The 20,000-nt window shown below is 37.9% G+C and overlaps 1 protein-coding gene across 1 annotated transcript in view; it reads right to left on the bottom strand.

The window, feature by feature from the left end:
• The window catches only part of LOC144958166 (uncharacterized), a gene marked incomplete in the record, with an annotated part of 170,196 nt that overhangs the window by 138,601 nt on the left and 11,595 nt on the right, over positions 1 to 20,000 (bottom strand). Inside the window, 4 exon segments of the mRNA XM_078889934.1 lie at positions 383 to 496; positions 2,950 to 3,120; positions 6,724 to 6,828; positions 7,476 to 7,580. Of these exon segments, the coding sequence (XP_078746060.1) occupies positions 383 to 496; positions 2,950 to 3,120; positions 6,724 to 6,828; positions 7,476 to 7,545 (460 nt within the window).

Below are 20,000 nucleotides of genomic sequence, written 5' to 3'. Positions count from 1 at the left end.
GTGACTACAATCAATTACAATCGTTGCTGTCATAATCATCATGTACGTCATCATCATCATCATCATTATCATCATCATTCATCCTCCTCTTTCTCCTCCTCCTCCTTCTCTTTCTCTTTCTCATCATCATCATCATCATCATTCTCATCATCTTCGTCCTCTTTCTACTCTTCTTCCTCCTCCTCCTCCTCCTCCTCCTCCTCCTCCTCCTCCTCCTCATCATCATCATCATCATTATCATCATCATCACCATCATCATCATAATCACCATCATCAATAACTCAGTAATAAGAAAATAGAAACCAGTGCAATATGAATAGTACACAAAACACGTGGAACCAACCCTAAACCCTCAGGGACACCACCAAAGTATGTGCCTTACCTGTACAGTTGAACCCGTTTCCTTGGAAACCAGGTTTGCATTTGCAATATCCCGCGCTGCCATCACAGTAGCCATACTGGGGACAGTCCCTGTCAGATTGGCACTCTTTGACAGCTGTAGGGAAACAAAACACAGATGGATGGTCATGTGACAATATATGTTTACATACAATATCCCGCACTGGTACCACAGTAGTCATACCTGGACAGTCGCCGTAGAACATACACTCTTTGACGGCTGTGGGACAAAGCAGAGGGATAGTCATGTGACAATATATGTTTACATACAATACCCCGCACTGGTACCACAGTAGTCATACTGGGGACAGTCCCTGTCACTCTTTCACTCAAAGATTGGCACTCTTTGACGGCTGTAGGGAAACAAAACACAGATGAATGACCATAATGGGGACAGTCCCCGTCGGACATACATTCTTTGACGGCTGTGGGACGAAGCAGAGGGATGGTCATGTGACATGTTATGTTTATATTTACAAAACACATATGGATGGCCAAGTGATGCATTATGTTTACATACAATATCCCACACTGGTACCACAGAAGCGACACGGGGAACAATCCCTGTGGGATTTACACTCTTTGACAACTGTAGGGAAGCAAAACACAGATGAATGATCATGTGATGCATTATGTTTGCTTACAATATCCCACATTGGTACCACAGAAGCCATACTGGGGACAGTCCTTGTTCAGACTTGTACCCTTTGACAGGTGTGGGACAAAACAGAGGGATGGTCATGTGACACATTATGTTTACATACAATATCCCACACTGGCATCATGATGAAACAGTCATGTGACATGCCTTGTTTATATTTACAAAACACAAATGGATGGTCATGTGAAAATATATGTTTACATACAATATCCCACACTGCCATCACAGTAGCCATACTGGGGACACTCCCTGTCACACTCTTTACACTCTTTACACTCTTTACACATTTACAGATTTACACTCTTTGACAGCTGTAGGGAAACAAAACACAGATGGGTCATGTGACACCTTATGTTTACATTTAAAATATCCCACTCTGACATCACGATGGAAAGGTCATGTGACATGTTTTGTTTATATTTAAAACATTGACATCACAATGGGCGGTCATGCAATGTGAGATGTTAGAAGTAACTAGACTTTTCTTTCCTTTTTGCGTATTTATTATTTAATAATAGTTATTGAAGTGGCGCCTGTATACCGAATTTCTCCTGTATCTACCAGGTCGAAGTTTATATTGATATTATATTATTCTCCACAAAGAGAGAAATTATTTGTTATTTCCGAGGCCGTTGACAGGGAAAACACGATACCCTAAAAAAATCTGGTAATGAGATGTGTCAATTGCTCTTTGTTTACCTAATTTGAGGTAAACACTGGTCATGTGGTGTTACTAAAATAGACTATCTGAAACAAAAATATATATAACGATAATTTCGAGTTATGGTTAAAATGGTGGGAAGGACTTCCGTAGTTTCACAGCAAGCCAAAAGAGACCCCCCTCTAACCCCCGTTCCCCCCCCCCCCCCTCACTAACTAAAGCTACTATAACCCGATGAAACAGTGTTTGCCATCATTTGCAATATCGAAACTGACGGGAAACACAGTAAGTAATAATGGCGTCGGCCCGAGTCGTAAACGACAACCGACTCAGGCAATTGTTTTTGAAATAAGAAAACTCACAACACTTATGAAAATGAAACTTATCTTAAATAGTAAGCTTTTTAAACTAGAGCTTTTATATAGCGCAAAACGTCCACTAAACGTGCTCAAAGCGCTTTACAAGGGGTGCCTGGTCAACAGCAACACGTAACATGTAGAACGAGACATAACGCCTATTAGGCATATATGACAATTATTTTCCGACAGAGACAACGCTGTTAAAGGCCAGGTGTTCATTTTACACCCGAGATTTATTGGATATTGAAACAAACGGGAGCGATCTATATTCATGTTTTCGTCCAACCAAGTCATCAATCACATGATTTGTTTCTGTCCAACGATTGGATTTTTGCTTAGAGATGTAAACTGGCTGCTTTGTTTATGCGATTGGTAAACATACCCATGTGTCAAGTTGAACACAATGACCAATCGTGATGTTAGATATTTCAAAAACTGTGAGCACTTTTCACTATGTAGGTCACTTTGAGCACATTTTCCTCTGTGACCAAAGACCTCGAGCACATGGAAATGTAATATAGATCATGCCCATTGAAAGTCCGTAATGGCTAAAAGATTAAGTAATATAATAAAAGTGCTGTGAAACTACGGAAGTCCTCCCAAAAGGTAGCTTAACTCACTCAAGACCGACTATATCCGTAGTTTACCAGCGGGATACTTTTACCCCATGCCTATTTATTATTACATTTTCTGAGACACATTTTTATAGGCCGAGTATCAAATCTAATGTTTATAGTTTTTACATGTAAATGCTAGTTGAATAAATCTATTTATGCACATGCTCATTTTATTATATTTTTTTCCAATTTTGAAAAGTAACAAAAATCTCTAGGTTGAGTGAGTTAACGTGAAAACAAACCAGTACTTACGCAAAACACATCCAGTGCCACCCCTGTCTTTGCGAACACCGTTACCCACGGCGATGGGATCTTCGCATTTGCATGTGTAGGTCTTGCGATCCGCTGCCTCGATACACTTGGTGTCGTGAGCACACATCTCTACAGTGTTCAAACTGCAGTTACCATACATATAACCGTTTTCTGAAATAGAATAAACAAGTAGGTGCGTTCACTACCTGATTCAGCCGTGGCCTTCGTAAAGTTATGGCCTGATGGCTACGATTCAGCCCTTTTTTCGTAGTTGATAGTTCGCCCGTTACTAAGCATTAACCAATCAGAATAATAGACACTTAGATAACCACGCCTCTCGGACAGTCGTCATAATGTAAACAATGGCAGTGATTGGTAAACATAACAAACTACACACGTTTTACTTTTGATGGTATTTGTCCAAGTGAAATACCCACTGTTCAACAACTTGGTCAAAAATGGATAGTGTGCGCTTGGCTAAGAAACTCACAACATTGCCATCCAGAAGTGTAACGGACCAACACATAAAACTATGTGTTACATTAAACGTTTATAGATCGATCGATCGAAGTTGGCGTCACTCGGGTCTTTGTTATTGTTTTTTTTTTTTACATCCACGTTTACGAGTACTTCTCACTTAACTGTATTGACCTGACAATAAACGTTCACGGTCACACACAGTTTTGCGTGTTGGTCCGGTATACTTCCGGATGGCAATGTTGTGAGCTTGTTAGCCAAGAGCATACTATCTATAGAAAGAATGAAGTTGATGTCAATCGGGTCATTGTTATTGTTTTTTGTCATCCACGTTTATGAGTAATTCTCACTAAACTGTTTTATCCAGACTATAAAAGTTAATGGTTACACATAGTTTTGTGTGTTGGTCCCGTTTACTTCCGGATGGCAATATTGTGAGCTTCTAAGTCAAGCGCATACTATCTATAGCCTGACACTAGAACCTCTCAGACCGTAGCCACCGTTAACTTTTTGCCTGACACTGACCAAAAAATGAGGTAAAAATGCCAGTCTTTGGCCACAAAAGAAAACAAATCGTGAGTTGTATTCAATAGTTCAACCAATGGGACCACTTGTTTTCATGAGCTCTAAATTCACTAGACGGTGCAAAAACCAAATAATAACATCAAAAGGCCAGTCTTTTTGGGTTTCAGTATCAGGCTATAACTTAACGATGACTCGGCTAAGACTTATAGTTTGGGTCACTTTTCAGGTTTGTGTAGCGTCTAGTGAGTTGTCGTTAGTAAAGTTCACGGAAACAAGTGATTCCATTGGTTGAACTATTGAATACAACTCACGATTTGTTTTTGCTTTTATTTTTTTACCATCCATTTTTATGAGTAATTCTCACTAAACTGTAATAACCAGACTATAGATAGTTCGAAGATGACGTCACTCAGGCCTTTGTTATTGTTTATGCCATCCGCGTTTGTGAGTTGTTCTCACTAAACGGTATTAACCAGACTATAAAAGTTCATGGTTACACAGAGTTTGTGTGTTTGTCCGTTATACTTCCGGATGGCAATGTTGTGAACTCCTTGGCCAAACGCATTCTATCTATAAACGTTCAAGGTTAGACATAGCTTTGTGTGTTGGTCCGTTATACTTCCGAATGGCAATGTTGTGAGCTTCTTAGCCAAACACACACTATATTCTTCACACGGCTACGCATTTTACGCTGTGAACCCTCGCTTGCATCAAACAACACATTGAACACGAGAGGACGAGGAAGAAGATAGTTGAGTTGCTCCATTTTATTATTTTGAAAATATCACATTCTCATTCATTAAGAGTCTCTGTGGTGTAATGGTAGCATGTCTGACCGGTAATCAGGAGGTCTGAGGTTCGAACCCCCAATCGAGGTCGACTGATTTTTAGGGATGGTTTGTTTCTTGTTGTTTTTTTCTTTCTTGCTTTCGTTTGGCACCTTTCATACACACTTGTTCAGATCTTATCTTACACCGGTGCCTGCTCCTTAATTTCTTAATTTGATATTACATAAAACTGCCAAGTTAAAAACCATATTGGTATGATGATAAAATATATTATTATAGTAAAATATATACTATGTAGGAGTCTAAATTATATGCCCTACATAAAAGTTCACTTTTTTAACCGCTTTCTAAAAGTAAGTGGATTTTCACTATTTTTTGTTTCAATACTATAATAAAATGAAACAAAAAGGGATCTGGCTAAATAATTAAATAACAATTTGTATGTTTTTATGTTTGATGATTTTGTAGGGGTTTTACGGCGCTTGCAACGCATTTAGGTTATATCAGCGCCAGTAAAAAGGAAGAAAATGGGATAGTCAAATTCTAGAATTACAATTAAAGCACCCAAGAGAAAGTAAGACAAAGGGGAACTGGGAACAAATAGGGATCAGATGTAGATTCCAAGAGCATACCATCAATGTACTTAGTTTGGGATCACCTTTAAGTCTCATCCAGACACAAGCACAAAATCCAACAAAGAGGAACACACCCAATTGCCTACATTATTCATTCAAAATAATAAATGTATAATAATACATAACAGAGAGATGAAAAAATATAATCTCCCAAAATAATAATTATGCATTTGACTGTTTCCCTCCCAGGCAAGAACTCCGTCAGGGCTAGGACAAAACCAACTAATCTCTTTCCAAGACAAAGATAGAAAGCATGTTGGAAAAAAAGCTGTAAGGGGATAGAAGGCACTAAGTACCCACTTATGGGTGCCCACTATGGAAGGACAGTAACCCCACCCCTACATAAAAGTTCACTTTTTTAACCGCTTTCTAAAAGTGGATTTTCACTATTTTTTGTTTCAATACTATAATAAAATGAAACAAAAAGGGATCTGGCTAAATAATTAAATAACAATTTGTATGTTTTTATGTTTGATGATTTTGTAGGGGTTTTACGGCGCTTGCAACGCATTTAGGTTATATCAGCGCCAGTAAAAAGGAAGAAAATGGGATAGTCAAATTCTAGAATTACAATTAAAGCACCCAAGAGAAAGTAAGACAAAGGGGAACTGGGAACAAATAGGGATCAGATGTAGATTCCAAGAGTATACCATCAATGTACTTAGTTTGGGATCACCTTTAAGTCTCATCCAGACACAAGCAACAAATCCAACAAAGAGGAACACACCCAATTGCCTACATTATTCATTCAAAATAATAAATGTATAATAATACATAACAGAGAGATGAAAAAATATAATCTCCCAAAATAATAATTATGCATTTGACTGTTTCCCTCCCAGGCAAGAACTCCGGTCAGGGCTAGGACAAAACCAACTAATCTCTTTCCAAGACAAAGATAGAAAGCATGTTGGAAAAAAAGCTGTAAGGGGATAGAAGGCACTAAGTACCCACTTATGGGTGCCCACTATGGAAGGACAGTAACCCCACCCACAATCTGTATGTGTAGGGCTGTAGCCTTACTCCATGTTACATGATTGTGTTGAGAATATTGGCTATTTAGCTTATAATGCTGGCCAACTAACTTCGCGGCGTTTGTGTGTGTTGAACCCGTGACCTCCAGAAGTCGGGGAGAAGTGGCTCTAGATAGACTAGAATTTGAAGCGACTTTTTTTTTACCTTTGGGATCGTGGATAGCTCATACGGTAGAGTCACAATCTCTCCGGCCAGGCGGAGTTGTCGTATCAGTAAGGTCGCGGGTTCGAGACCCATCGCCGCCGCGAAGAAATAATTCTGTTGCCTTCTGGCCCTTTCCTACTCACTTTATTTCTGGCTGTAATTTTACTCACCTATACATTTATAAGGGTTTTCTTCCTCTTTAGGCAGATTATGACAATAGGTCCCTGAGGGGCAGGGGTTGGGAGAACATGGATCAACATATGGGGTGGTGGTGTCTGGGGAGAAAGAATCAAGGTTCAAAACTTGTCATTAAAGATAAAACTGTGGTAGCAACTAAAATGATACAATTAATAATCACAAAATATACAACTATGGAAATAACAATAAAACGTACAATAGAATAATAATAATAATAATAATAATAATAATAATAATAATAATAATAATAATAATAATAATAATAATAATAATAATAATAATAATAATAATAATAATAATAATAATAATAATCACACAACAACAACAGCAACAACAAGAAACGCATCAATGTTCAAATAGAGAGAGGAGAGGGAGAGTGAGAGAGAGAGAGAGAGAGGGAGAGAGAGAGAAAAGAGAGACACACAGAGAAAGAGAGATAGACAGAGAGAGAGAGAGAGAGAGAGAGAGGGGTAGAGAGAGAGAGAGAGAGGAGAGAGACAGAGAGAGAGGAGAGAGAGACAGAGAGAGAATAGAAAGAGCAAGAGAGACAGAAAGAGAGAGAGAGAGGAGAGATAGAAAGAGAGACAAAAGATAGAGAGAGGAGAGAGAGAAAGATAGATAGATAGATAGATAGATAGATAGAGAGAGAGAGAGAGAGAGAGAGAGAGAGAGAGAGAGAGAGAGAGAGAGAGAAACGAAAGTACATTAAGAAATTCCTACAAACCTGCGTGGCTACTTCCGATCCCGAAGAGGAAAAGGACAAAAAGGGCGTGGCCTAGCGACGTCATCGTCATGGCGGCCTTGGTTTCTTAACGGGTCAAAGGGCTTTCTGAAATGGATGAAGCAAAGATATAAGTCAATATAAATAGCAGGTCTGATAAGCCAGTGGAATTATGGGTCTGTTTTAACGTTGTTGGAATAGGACAATTAATTGTGCGTTGGTTTTGAGAGTATTTCTATTACAACAATGAGCCCCATAACAATTTGGATTATCAGACCTGCAAATAAGTACACGTCGGTTTCATCCATTTCTTGTGCAAAGTGTTAACATTTCCAGGTCTTATAACCCAAAAGTTTGTGTTCTATATTTGTAATGGAAAATACTCCCAAACCATTGTGTACTAATTCATAGGTCTTATAACCCAGATGCCCGTGATCTCATTGTTGTACGAGTAAAATAACAAACAAACAAACCCCCCCCCCAAAAAAAACAAAAAAAAAAACAACAAAAAAAAAACTTGAACTTTGATATAGAGCAATATCCACTAAACGTGCTCAAAGCGCTTTACAAGGAGTCCCTAGTGAACAGCAACATTTAACATGTAGAACGAGGCATGACGCCTGTTAGGCGATATTGCAATTTCTTTTTCGGAGAGAGACACGCTGTTTACGACCAGGTACTCATTTTACACCTGAGTACGGTGAGAGAATGTATGCAATTTATTATATTGGAAAAAAACAAAACAAAACATAATAATAAAAAGGAAAAAAAGCCAACTGGATGGAAAAGTTAGAAAAATAAAAATAAAAAAAGAAATAAAATGTTAAATAACAGAAATAAATAAAATAAAATAAATCGAAACACATTTTTAAAAAGGTCAAAACCCCCTCCAAATAAAACAAACAACAAAACAACATAAACAATCAAAAATAAAACAAAAAACAAAAACAAAACAAACAATAAACAAAAACAAATACAAAAACAAAACAAAATACCCAGCCCAAAAAAAACAAAAAAAACAACAATTTTTAAAATAACCAAAAAAAAAATCTCCATAAGAACAAAAAAAAAACCCAACAAAACAAAACAATATCAAGCGCGCCCCCCCCCCCCGAAAAAAAAAACAAACTTAAAAACTAAATCAAAACACCCCCTTTGAAAACGGTAGGTTATACTTTTTTAGAGGGTCCCGATAGCTCAGTTGGTAGAGCACTCGCTTCACACGCAAAGGAACGGCTGAGATTGATCCAGGGTGCAGTCGAGAATTTTTTCCTGTCCACCCAGCAGTGAATGGGTAGCTGAGTCTGTTCGATTTTGGCTGAAAGTACTTTGCGACAGACTAGCGTCCTATCCAAAGGATAGCAAGAAATTGCTATTGTCCGTTTCACGCTATAGAAACCATGGGACCGAATGGCTCTGTAGGACTACTCAAACTCTTTAAAGTGAACTTCAAATCTCCGGATACGGACGATACACTTGTCAACTTGGTCGTATCAACTTCGGTAAATTCGCGAAGTCCCAGGTTTGAGAGTTTTTGCCAAGACGAGGGTCATTTAAATCGATCGATATTTGAAGGATGAATTTTCTGGCCAAATTTTCAAATATGGGTATTTTTTCCAGAGTACGGCAGACTATCTTGACTTTAAGTGGAATTAATTCATGACTTTTGGTTTTGCACTCAAAAACGACGTTAGTTAGCCCTCTCCTTACCAGCCATTTTCAGGATTTTCCCCAAAACTTCACACCCAACTAACACAAAATAATATTTTTTTATCACTCAAACACAATAGCAGTAAAATTCTTGCGATACATAACTTCTTAAGCAAAACATATTCTACAACACACTGTTCGTTTTCTTTAAATTTTATGATGTACACAAGAAATTTGAATAAGAAAAATATTGGTTGTATCGTAACGAATGTGACTATTGTCCTATGGTTGGTGAGCATAGATAGGATTGAGTATCTATGATCTATATGTATAAATCTATCGGTCATTGGCCAGACGCCGGTGTCAAGGAAACAAAGTTACCCATCGGCCATTTCTATCATCGTTAATCCGTTTAAAAAATCTATATTCAACAATATGTGAGATGGTCTTGATAAAATCTAAAATATATCACGAAGGAGCGATGGAGACCTTTTTGTACCGAGGTGATGAAATCTTTAACCCTCTCCTTACCAACTACAGGAAAATTGTCACATTCGTTACGATGCAACCGTCACTTTTCTCATCCAGATTTCATTTTTTTTTTTTGCTCTAGCTATAAAACTTGACATTCTGTAATAGAGTTCATATTGTCGAACATTAATATATGTATATATATTGAGTGTGCTCGTTGCCTTGAGTAAGATATGTCCCTCTCCTTACCAACTACAGGAAAATCGTCACATTCATCACGATGCAACCAACAACTTTCTCATCTGATATTTTTGTTTCTCATAACATTTGTGACCCCTCGCCTCAAAACGGTATTAAGTCGGGATGATTAAGAAGCTGAAAATTGAATTTATTACCAGAAATATCAGACTTGGGTTGAGTTTAAATGTTTTATTGAGGAGAATGAAATATCATATTTCAGGGTACCATAACCAATACATCAAAATTTTGACCAGTTTATCAGTAATTTTGGCTTTTGAGTATCTGGTTGATCCCGACATAATACCGTTTTGAGACGATGGGTCACATTTGAAGAAAATGTGTTAATCTAGACATAAAAACTTGATACTGTTTTTTAGATCTCATTTTGCTAAACAATATTATGCATAGAGTGTAGGTACTTGTTAATCTTCTGTTTGAGTAAGAAAAATCTATTTTTGTATTGGGTGGGTGTGACGTTTGGGGGAAAATTCTGAAACTGGCCGGAAGGAGAGAGTTAATATTAATAACGCCATGCGTGTAATTTTATTGCCGTGTTAGATGATTGAGGGTGTCACGATAGATCAGTTGGTAGAGTACTCGGTACACACCCACAAAAAGGACTAAGATCGATCCCGGGTGAAGTCGAGATTTTTTTCTTTCTGACCACCTCCCCATCCCCTGTCCACCCAGCAGTGATAAGGTAGCTGGGTCTGTTAGATTTGGCGGAAAGTACGTTACGATAGACTATAGCGTCCTAGCCAAAGGGTAGCAAGAAACTGTTATTGCCCATTTCACGCCATAGAAACCGGGATTAACTCCGGCTCCATGGGCCTCATGGCTCTGAAGGACAATTTTTTGTAGAGACTGCACCCGGGATCGAACTCGGTCCCTTTGCGTGTGAGAGAGTGCTCTACCAACTGAGCTATCGGGACCCCCGTCTCCACTATAACGAATAGAACTTAATCTAGAGTTTCAGATTTGTGGCTATGTGGTCTAGTGGTATGACACTCGTTTTCGCATCGGAAGGTCTTGGGTTTGAGCCTAGCTCGGCGCATAGTTGAGTCCTTGGAGAAGTCTCTTTACTCACCGTACTCAGGTGTAAAATGAGTACCTGGTCGTTTACAGCGTTGTCTCTGTCCGTAAAAAAATGTCACATCACCTGACAGACGTCATGTCCCGTCCTAAATGTAAAATGCTTCTGTTGGTCAGGGACCCCTTGTAAAGCGCTTTGAGCACGTTTAGTGGATATTGAGCTATATAATTGCTCAATTAAAAAATTATAAATTGTGTCTATGAATTCAAATTCCAGAAACTAATTCATCCAGATATATAAATATACGATACTTTCATTTCTTTGTATTTATTAAACGAGTTATTTTTACGTGCCTAATAACACAACGATCTTGCGAGTTTAATAATACAAAGATATGAAAGAATACGTTATTCAACCCCTCCAAGTAAGATTATTAGATATTTTGTAACCAAATGATATGGTATTAGTATTTCTATTCACCATAATTTATTTGTATCTTTCTCCATCTACTTGAATGACAATTTGACCCAAAACTAAAAACGTTGGATTTATATTCATGAGCACTAAAAGATTATTTATAATTACCAATCATCTGTCTTTTAACATCTAATTTCACACCAATAAAATGTGCCCAAATATTCTGTAATCGTTGAAAAAAAATTTTTACTCAACGCATTCAAAGCATTATTCAACGTTTACGTATTTTACTAAGAAATGAGCGCTATAGCACCACCCCACTTGAGGAGAGAGGATGCAACACAGAAATGGATATCCAAAGCTGAAGAAGATAGTGGAACTCCTCTGCAAACTATATACAAAACTGCGCCCCCAACATCAAGACTAAAATCTCGTTCACCTTTCTACCTATCAAAGAAAGAAAACTACAACACGCAAGAAGACTGGTGCGAGGAATGGAAAAGGAATAAACCAACAGGAGGGGAACTACTTGAAGATCCCTGTAAAAGTCTCCCGGGTCTACAGGATCAACCAAGAAGATACTGGGTACTGCAAATAGACTACGGTCAAAACATACAAGAACATGCACAAATGGGGGCTCTAAGAATCACCAACATGCCCAAAGTGCAACCAAGCACCACAAGATGCAAACCACCTCGTACTAGATTGCCCAGAGACAAAACTTGAATGGGTATTTGAAACATGTAATGATGACTTCCGAACCTGGATTGATACCTTGAACATAGAAATGTAGCCGAACGATACTACTGCTACTAAGAAATGATAGGGTTTTCCAATGAGAGGGCTGGAATAATACCGCTTCAATACGATGAGTTACGACATACAAGATATGTGAAATTTAGTTTTCTTGTCACTGCTTTATGAAATTAGATTAATTTCCATTCTTCTTCTTCTTTCCTAAGCAAACCACCTCTGGTGTATAGCCACAAATGTAGATGTCTTGATATTAAACGAAATAAAATCCCTTTATTCATCCCATAGGGGAAATTTGTCTCTAGGGTCTATTAATTCCAAGGGAAGACTGGAATAACCCAGGCGTCAGCAGCAGTGTAGCGCCGCAAATTGAATAGGCATAGGGCGAGGTGACTTGCTCGAGGCCACACAGCGCAGCGGTATATCGAACTCGGTATCTTTCGGGTACGAAGCAAAGACCGTACTACTGAGCCACGTCTCAGGGTGTTGTTGTGTGCGATAGCTGTGCTGCCGTACTCTGGAAAAAACCATATTTGAAAATTTGGCCAGAAAACTCGTCCTTCAAATATCTATCGATTTAAATGACCCTCGTCTTGGCAAAAATACTCTCGAACCTGGGACTTCGCGATAACAACAATGTTAAACTGGGGTCATACATGGTTGGGATGTCAAACCTGTATATATGTACACCTCGGCCAATATCCATAACATCTCTCTGAACTAATTGTTCTAACAATACATTTTAAAAAGATATATATAAAAAAGCAATAATGATAATACTGATGTTGTTGTTGTTGTTTTGATGATGATGATACTACTACTACTTCTACTACTACTACTACTACTACTACTACTACTACTACTACTACTACGACTAGACTACGACTACATACACTACTACTATACACTACTACTACTACTACTACTACATAACTAATATACTACTATACTATTAATAAAAATAATAATAATAATAATAATAATAATAATAATAATAATAATAATAAATAGAAGAGGGGATCAGAACGATTGTTCATACCTTTGTATTGGGGAACACAGCATTGCATAGAAATCACCTCAATAATGCCTAATATATTATACCTATCTGATCCAAGCCTATTGTTTTCAAGCTATAAAATAGTCGATATGTTTAGTTATTATCAGTCAATCTGTATACATAATATAAATAGTTATAATTTGTATTGATTTGCTAATAATTCTATGCCCGTTGGTAAAAAAACCAACATTAGTTTGTGTGGAATAATGATAATCCCGAACCCATGTGGAGAAAAACAAAACAACAAACAATACATTTAAAAACCCTTGAGCTTTTATAGATAGAATGAAATTGACTTCACTAGGCTCTTTGTTATTGTTTTTTGCAATTCCGCTTTTATGAGTAATTCTCACTAAAATGTATTACCCATAGTTTTGTTTGTTGGTTCGTTACACTTCCGGATGGCAATATTGTGAGCTTTTTAGCCAAGCGCATACAATCTATCCAGCGCAATGTCTACTAAACATGCTCAACGCGCTTTACAAAGGGTCCCCTGACCAACAGCAACACGTAACATTTCGAACGGGACATGACGCCTAATTAAAATCTAGCTTTAAATAGAGCAATATCCACTAAATGTGCTCAAAGCGCTTTACAAGGGGTCTCTGGTCAAAAGCAACATTTAACATGTAGGACGGGACATGACGCCTGTTAGGCGATATTAAAATTTTTCGGACAAAGACAACGCTGTTAACGGCCAGATACTCATTTTACACCTGAGTACGGTGAGAGAATGTGAATAAAGACCCTTTTCCAGGGACTCAACCATGCAAAGAGCGCGAGGCTCGAACCCAGGACCTTCCGATCCGAAAGTGAGTGTCATACCACTAGACCACATAGCCGCACAAAATTGGCGATTATTAAATTTTTTTCCGACATAGACAACGCTGTTAACGGCCACTAGGTACTCATTTTACCGATGAGATACGGTGAGAGAATGTGAGTTAAAGTCAACCTCGTAATAGAATTACCCTTAATTTAGAACAAGAGTGTATGAATGGTGCCAGACAAAGCAACAAAGAAAAATACAAGAAAAAATAACTATCTAAAAAAATCAATCTACATCGACTGGGACTCGAACCTCAGGCCTTTTGATTACCGGTCAGACGTGCTACCATTACACCACAGAGGCTCCCGACAGTTGGGTCAATTTTAATACCGATATTCCTCAGAAAGGTACGCGTTTTACGCTGTGAACCCTCGCTTGCATCAAACAACACATACATTGAACACTCGCTTGCATCAAACAACACATACATTGAACACTCGCTTGCATCAAACAACACATACATTGAACACTCGCTTGCATCAAACAACACATACATTGAACTAACACTCGCTTGCATCAAACAACACATACATTGAACACCGGCTTGCATCAAACAACACATACATTGAACACTCGCTTGCATCAAACAACACATACATTGAACACTCGCTTGCATCAAACAACACATACATTGAACATTCGCTTGCATCAAACAACACATACATTGAACACCGGCTTGCATCAAACAACACATACATTGAACACTCGCTTGCATCAAACAACACATACATTGAACCATCGCTTGCATCGAACAACACATACATTGAACACTCGCTTGCATCAAACAACACATACATTGAACACTCGATTGCTTCAAACAACACATACATTGAACCATCGCTTGCATCAAACAACACATACATTGAACACTCTCTTGCATCAAAAAACACATACATTGAACCCTCGCTAGCATCAAACAACACATACATTGAACACTCTCTTGCATCAAACAACACATACATTGAACACTCGCTTGCATCAAACAACACATACACTGAACCCTCGCTAGCATCAAACAACACATTCATTGAACACTCTCTTGCATCAAACAACACATACATTGAACCCTCGCTAGCATCAAACAACACATACATTGAACACTCGCTAGCATCAAACAACACATTCATTGAACACTCTCTTGCATCAAACAACACATACATTGAACACTCGCTTGCATCAAACAACACATACATTGAACACTCGCTTACATCAAACAACACATTCATTGAACACTCGCTTGCATCAAACAACACATACATTGAACACTCGCTTGCATCAAACAACACATACATTGAACACTCGCTTACATCAAACAACACATACATTGAACACTCGCTTGCATCAAACAACACATACATTGAACACTCGCTTACATCAAACAACACATACATTGAACACTCGCTTACATCAAACAACACATACATTGAACACTCGCTTACATCAAAAAACAGATACATTGAACACTCGCTTACATCAAACAACACATACATTGAACACTCGCTTACATCAAACAACACATACATTGAACACTCGCTTACATCAAACAACACATACATTGAACACTCGCTTACATCAAACAACACATACATTGAACACTCGCTTACATCAAACAACACATACATTGAACACTCGCTTACATCAAACAACACATACATTGAACACTCGCTTACATCAAACAACACATACATTGAACACTCGCTTACATCAAACAACAACATTGACATCACATCAGAAACACAACATTACACTCGCTTACATCAAACAACACATACATTGAACACTCGCTTACATCAAACAACACATACATTGAACACTCGCTTACATCAAACAACACATCATAACATCTACAACAACCACATCATGACACCGCTTGATCAAACAACACATACATTGAACACTCGCTTACATCAAACAACACACACATTGAACACTCGCTTACATCAAACAACACATACATTGAACACTCGCTTACATCAAACAACACACACATTGAACACTCGCTTACATCAAACAACACATTCATTGAACACTCGCTTGCATCAAACAACACATACATTGAACACTCGCTTACATCAAACAACACACACATTGAACACGAGAGGACGAGGAGTAAGACATTTGATTTGCTCTTTTGTTTTTTGACAATATCAAATTAAGAAATTATGGAGCAGGCACCGGTGTAAGACAAAAAATTGAGTGTGCATGAAAGGTGCCAGACAAAGCAAGAAAGGTTTGTAAGTTACTTGTAAATCAATCTTTAAAAAATAATGTTATAATTTTTAGATTAGCCAGTTACTCTCTGGCAAATCGTGGCAGTACAGAACAATTTTTACCCCAAACTCTATTTTAAAAAAATCAAATTAGCAAATTTGTAAAAAAATTAATAAAACATGAGCATTTTCTAATATAGCGCAATATCCACTGAACGTACTCAAAGCGCATTACAAGCCCAAGCTGACAGCAACACTTAACGTGTAAGACGAGACATGACGCCTGTTGGGTGATATTACAATTCCTTTTCTTTTTTTTTTACGACAGAGCAGTAGGTGAGAAAATGTGAGTAAAGAGAATTTTTAAAATATAAGTACTCATCTATACGCCGCTAAGGGCGGGGGGGGGGGGGGGTACTCCAAACCTGGACCGCTACGGTTAAAGCGTCGATCGTAGAAGGGGGTGAAGTGGGGTGGGGTGAGGAGGGTAGGTGAGGTGGCGATATGCTGTTCTAACCCCCCCCCCCCCCCCCCCCCCACGATTTACATATTTCAGCCTTTACACATAGCCGAATCAAGTCATCCCTGTAATACTGATAATCAATAATCGGTCATAATTAATTTATCTGTTTAAAACGTCGATATCATTTCAGGCTATTGTTGGCGGTTCAATCCATCGGAAAGTTAATTATGTGTTTGAAATGAATATTTTATACGTGGTCAGATATTGGTGAATTTAATTAGTGTTCGAGATTGTAATTATCGGAGAAGTATTTGAGTGAACGCCAGCTGGTTGAAGCGTTAGATAGACCTTGAAACAAGGGTATGTGTAATGTTATATGTGTAATTGTATTTAATATAGGTGGCTATGTCAGCAATTTTGTCCTTTTGAGAAATAATTATAATAGAAGCTCCATTGTTTGCAGTAGTGGTTGTAGTAGTAGTAGTACGAGGAGGAGGAAGAGGAGGGGGAGAAAGAGGTGTAGTATAAGTAGTGATAGTGGTAGTTGTTGTAGTAGTAGTAGTAGTAGTAGTAGTAGTAGTAGTAGTAGTAGTAGTAGTAGTAGTAGTAGTAGTGGTAGTAGTAGTTGTAGTAGTAGTGGTGGTTGTAGAACATGGCATTTATATCGCGCATTTTCTCAGTGTGTGATGCTCAATGCACGTTACAAATAAATATACAAAAGTTACATACATAAATCGTATACCACAATGATATCAATAGCAGCAGTGTATGTAATATCGTATCAATATCATGAAAATGTAACGGTAAAAAGGTAGTGCTTTAACAATGATTTAAAACTATCAATAGATTTTGCTTCTCTTATCCTTCTAGGCAGGTCACTCCACACACGGGACCCAGTGTGGATAAAGGAAAGGCTGCCATACAATTTATAATAATAATTTTTTCTAAGAGTAAGCTTCGTTTTCCCAGTCGATGATCGTAAATTCCTATTTGGTACATATAATATTTCTAACATGCTTTTAATGTAGTCAGGTGCTTCATCATTTAGGCTTTTAAAACAAAACAGAGCAATCTTTAAAAGTATTCTTTCCTTGACAGGCAGCAACTGCAGCTCATACAAAATAAGCAGGGAGTGTGCCATTCTCTTTTGTCTTCTCAATATTTTAACCCTCTCCTTACCAACCATTTTCAAGATTTCCCCCAAAATTCATCTCCCAACTACCACAAAAAAATATTGTTTATCACTTAAACAGAATAGCAGATAAACAATTTCTTTAGAAAAACATGCTCTACAACACACTGTTCGTTTTCTTTTTAATTTTATGATTTACAAAAGATATTTGAATAAAAAAAAAATGTTGGTTGTATCGTAACAAATATGACGATTTTCCTATGGGTGGTAAGGAGAGGGTTAAGCTGCATTATTCTGTATGACCTACAGGCTCGAGATGTTATCATGGTTTGAGATAAAAGACTATTGCAATAGTCTAGACGTGATAAATTAAGAGTTGTGACGAGTAGTAGTAGTAGTATTTGTAGTAGTAGTAGTAGTAGTAGTAATAGTAGTAGCAGCAACAGTAGTAGTAGTAGTAGTAGTAGTAGTAGTAGTAGTAGTAGTAGTAGTAGTAGTAGTAGTACTACTAGTAGTAGTAGTAGTAGTAGTAGTAGTAGTAGTACAGTGAACACTATTAAAAAGTGCGGCTATGTGGTCTTGTGGCGTGACACTCGCTTTCGTATCGACGCATAGTTGAGTCCATGGAAAAGGCTCTTTACTCACATTCTCTCACCGCACTCAGGTGTAAAATGAGTACCTGGCCGTTAACAGCGTTGTCTTTGTTGGAAAAATTGCAATATTGCCTAATAGGCGTCATGTCCCGTTCTACAAATTACATGTTGCTGTTGGTTAGGGATTCCTTGTAAAGCGCTTTGAACACGTATATTGTATATTGCGCTATATAAAAGCTCAATTTTTAAAAATTCGTGATGTCACTTTCTCTTAATAACGCATAGTAACCGGTTCCCAACAAAAGCCAATTATGGTGGCCGCCAATATCTCTATCACCGCCCTGATGAAAGACATCTCCAACGATCATGAGAATGCACCAAGAGGAGATATTCATTGTAAATCTTGTCATGTTTAGACTTTTATATTTTTACACATTCTGATCATAATGTGATGTTTTGGAACAGTTTGAGCCAGCGTGGAGAATCAAGAGAACTCAAAGCATGTAAGTCTTGCTGACTTGATTCGGCTGTGACATCATAAGTCAGTTTAGTTCCGAGTTTAGGCAGATAAATTTCTTCTATTTGTTTTTTTTGTTTGTTTTTGTTTTTAAGGGCTTGGCAGCGCTTGCAAAAGGTTAAGGTCATATCAGCACCAGTAAAAGGGAAGATAATGGGATAGTTAAAAGTTCTAGAATTACAATTAAAGCACACAAGAAAAGGTAAGACAAAGGGGAATTGGTTCAAATAGGAAACAGATGCAGATTCCAAGAGCATATTATCAAAGTACTTAGTTTGAGATCTGCTAAATGTCTCATCCAGACACAAGCACAGGTTCCCATTAAGAGGAAGACACTCAAATGTTTACAAATCATGTATAATCATATATAATATGTAAACTAAACATAATACAGTGCATAACAGAGAGATGCTTTACAAGGAAAGAATATCATCTCCCAAAACTAACTATAGATTTCACCGTTTGTCCCTCCCAGCAAGGGCATCCAGCCAGGGCCTGGTCAAAACCAAATAATCTCATTCCAAGACAAAGACAGAAAGCAAGTCAGAAAACAGCAGATATAGGGGGATAGAAGACACAGTAAGAACCTCCTTGCACACTGGGAGGTCAAGAACCCCACCCAGTATAGATAGTATGCGCTTGGCTAAGAAGCTCACAACATTGCCATCCGGACGTATAACGGTCCAACACACAAAACTATGTGTAACCATGAACATTTATAGTCCGGTTAAAATAGTTTAGTGAGAATTACTCACAAACATGGGTGGCAGAAAGCAATAACAAAGACCTGAGTGACGTCAACTTTTATCTATAGATAGAATGAAAATGACGTCACTCTGGTCTTTGTTATTGTTATTTTGCCATCCATGTATATGAGTAATTCTCACTGTAAACTGTATATACCAGACTATAAACGTTCAAGGTTACACATAGTTTTTTGTATTGATCCGTTATACTTCCGGATGGCAATGTTGTGAGCTTCTTAGCCAAGCGCATACTATCTATACTGGGGTATGATTGACCGAGCGTGATAGAACAGTTGAATATTCTACTTAAACTCACACCAGCATCAACACAAGCTTTTTTTTCTTCGAAGGGTTGTGATCATCGGTGAGAGCAGTTTAATCTCGAATCGAAGGATTTAAACCATCAGGCCATGATAA

The sequence above is a fragment of the Berghia stephanieae genome, chromosome 12 (genome assembly GCF_034508935.2).
Source record: "Berghia stephanieae isolate SIO BIC M18660-M18661 chromosome 12, UCSD_Bste_1.3, whole genome shotgun sequence".
NCBI lineage: Eukaryota > Metazoa > Mollusca > Gastropoda > Nudibranchia > Aeolidiidae > Berghia > Berghia stephanieae.
The sequence above is the reverse complement of the archived record's forward strand: the minus strand, read 5'-3'. Positions and strand labels throughout refer to the sequence as shown.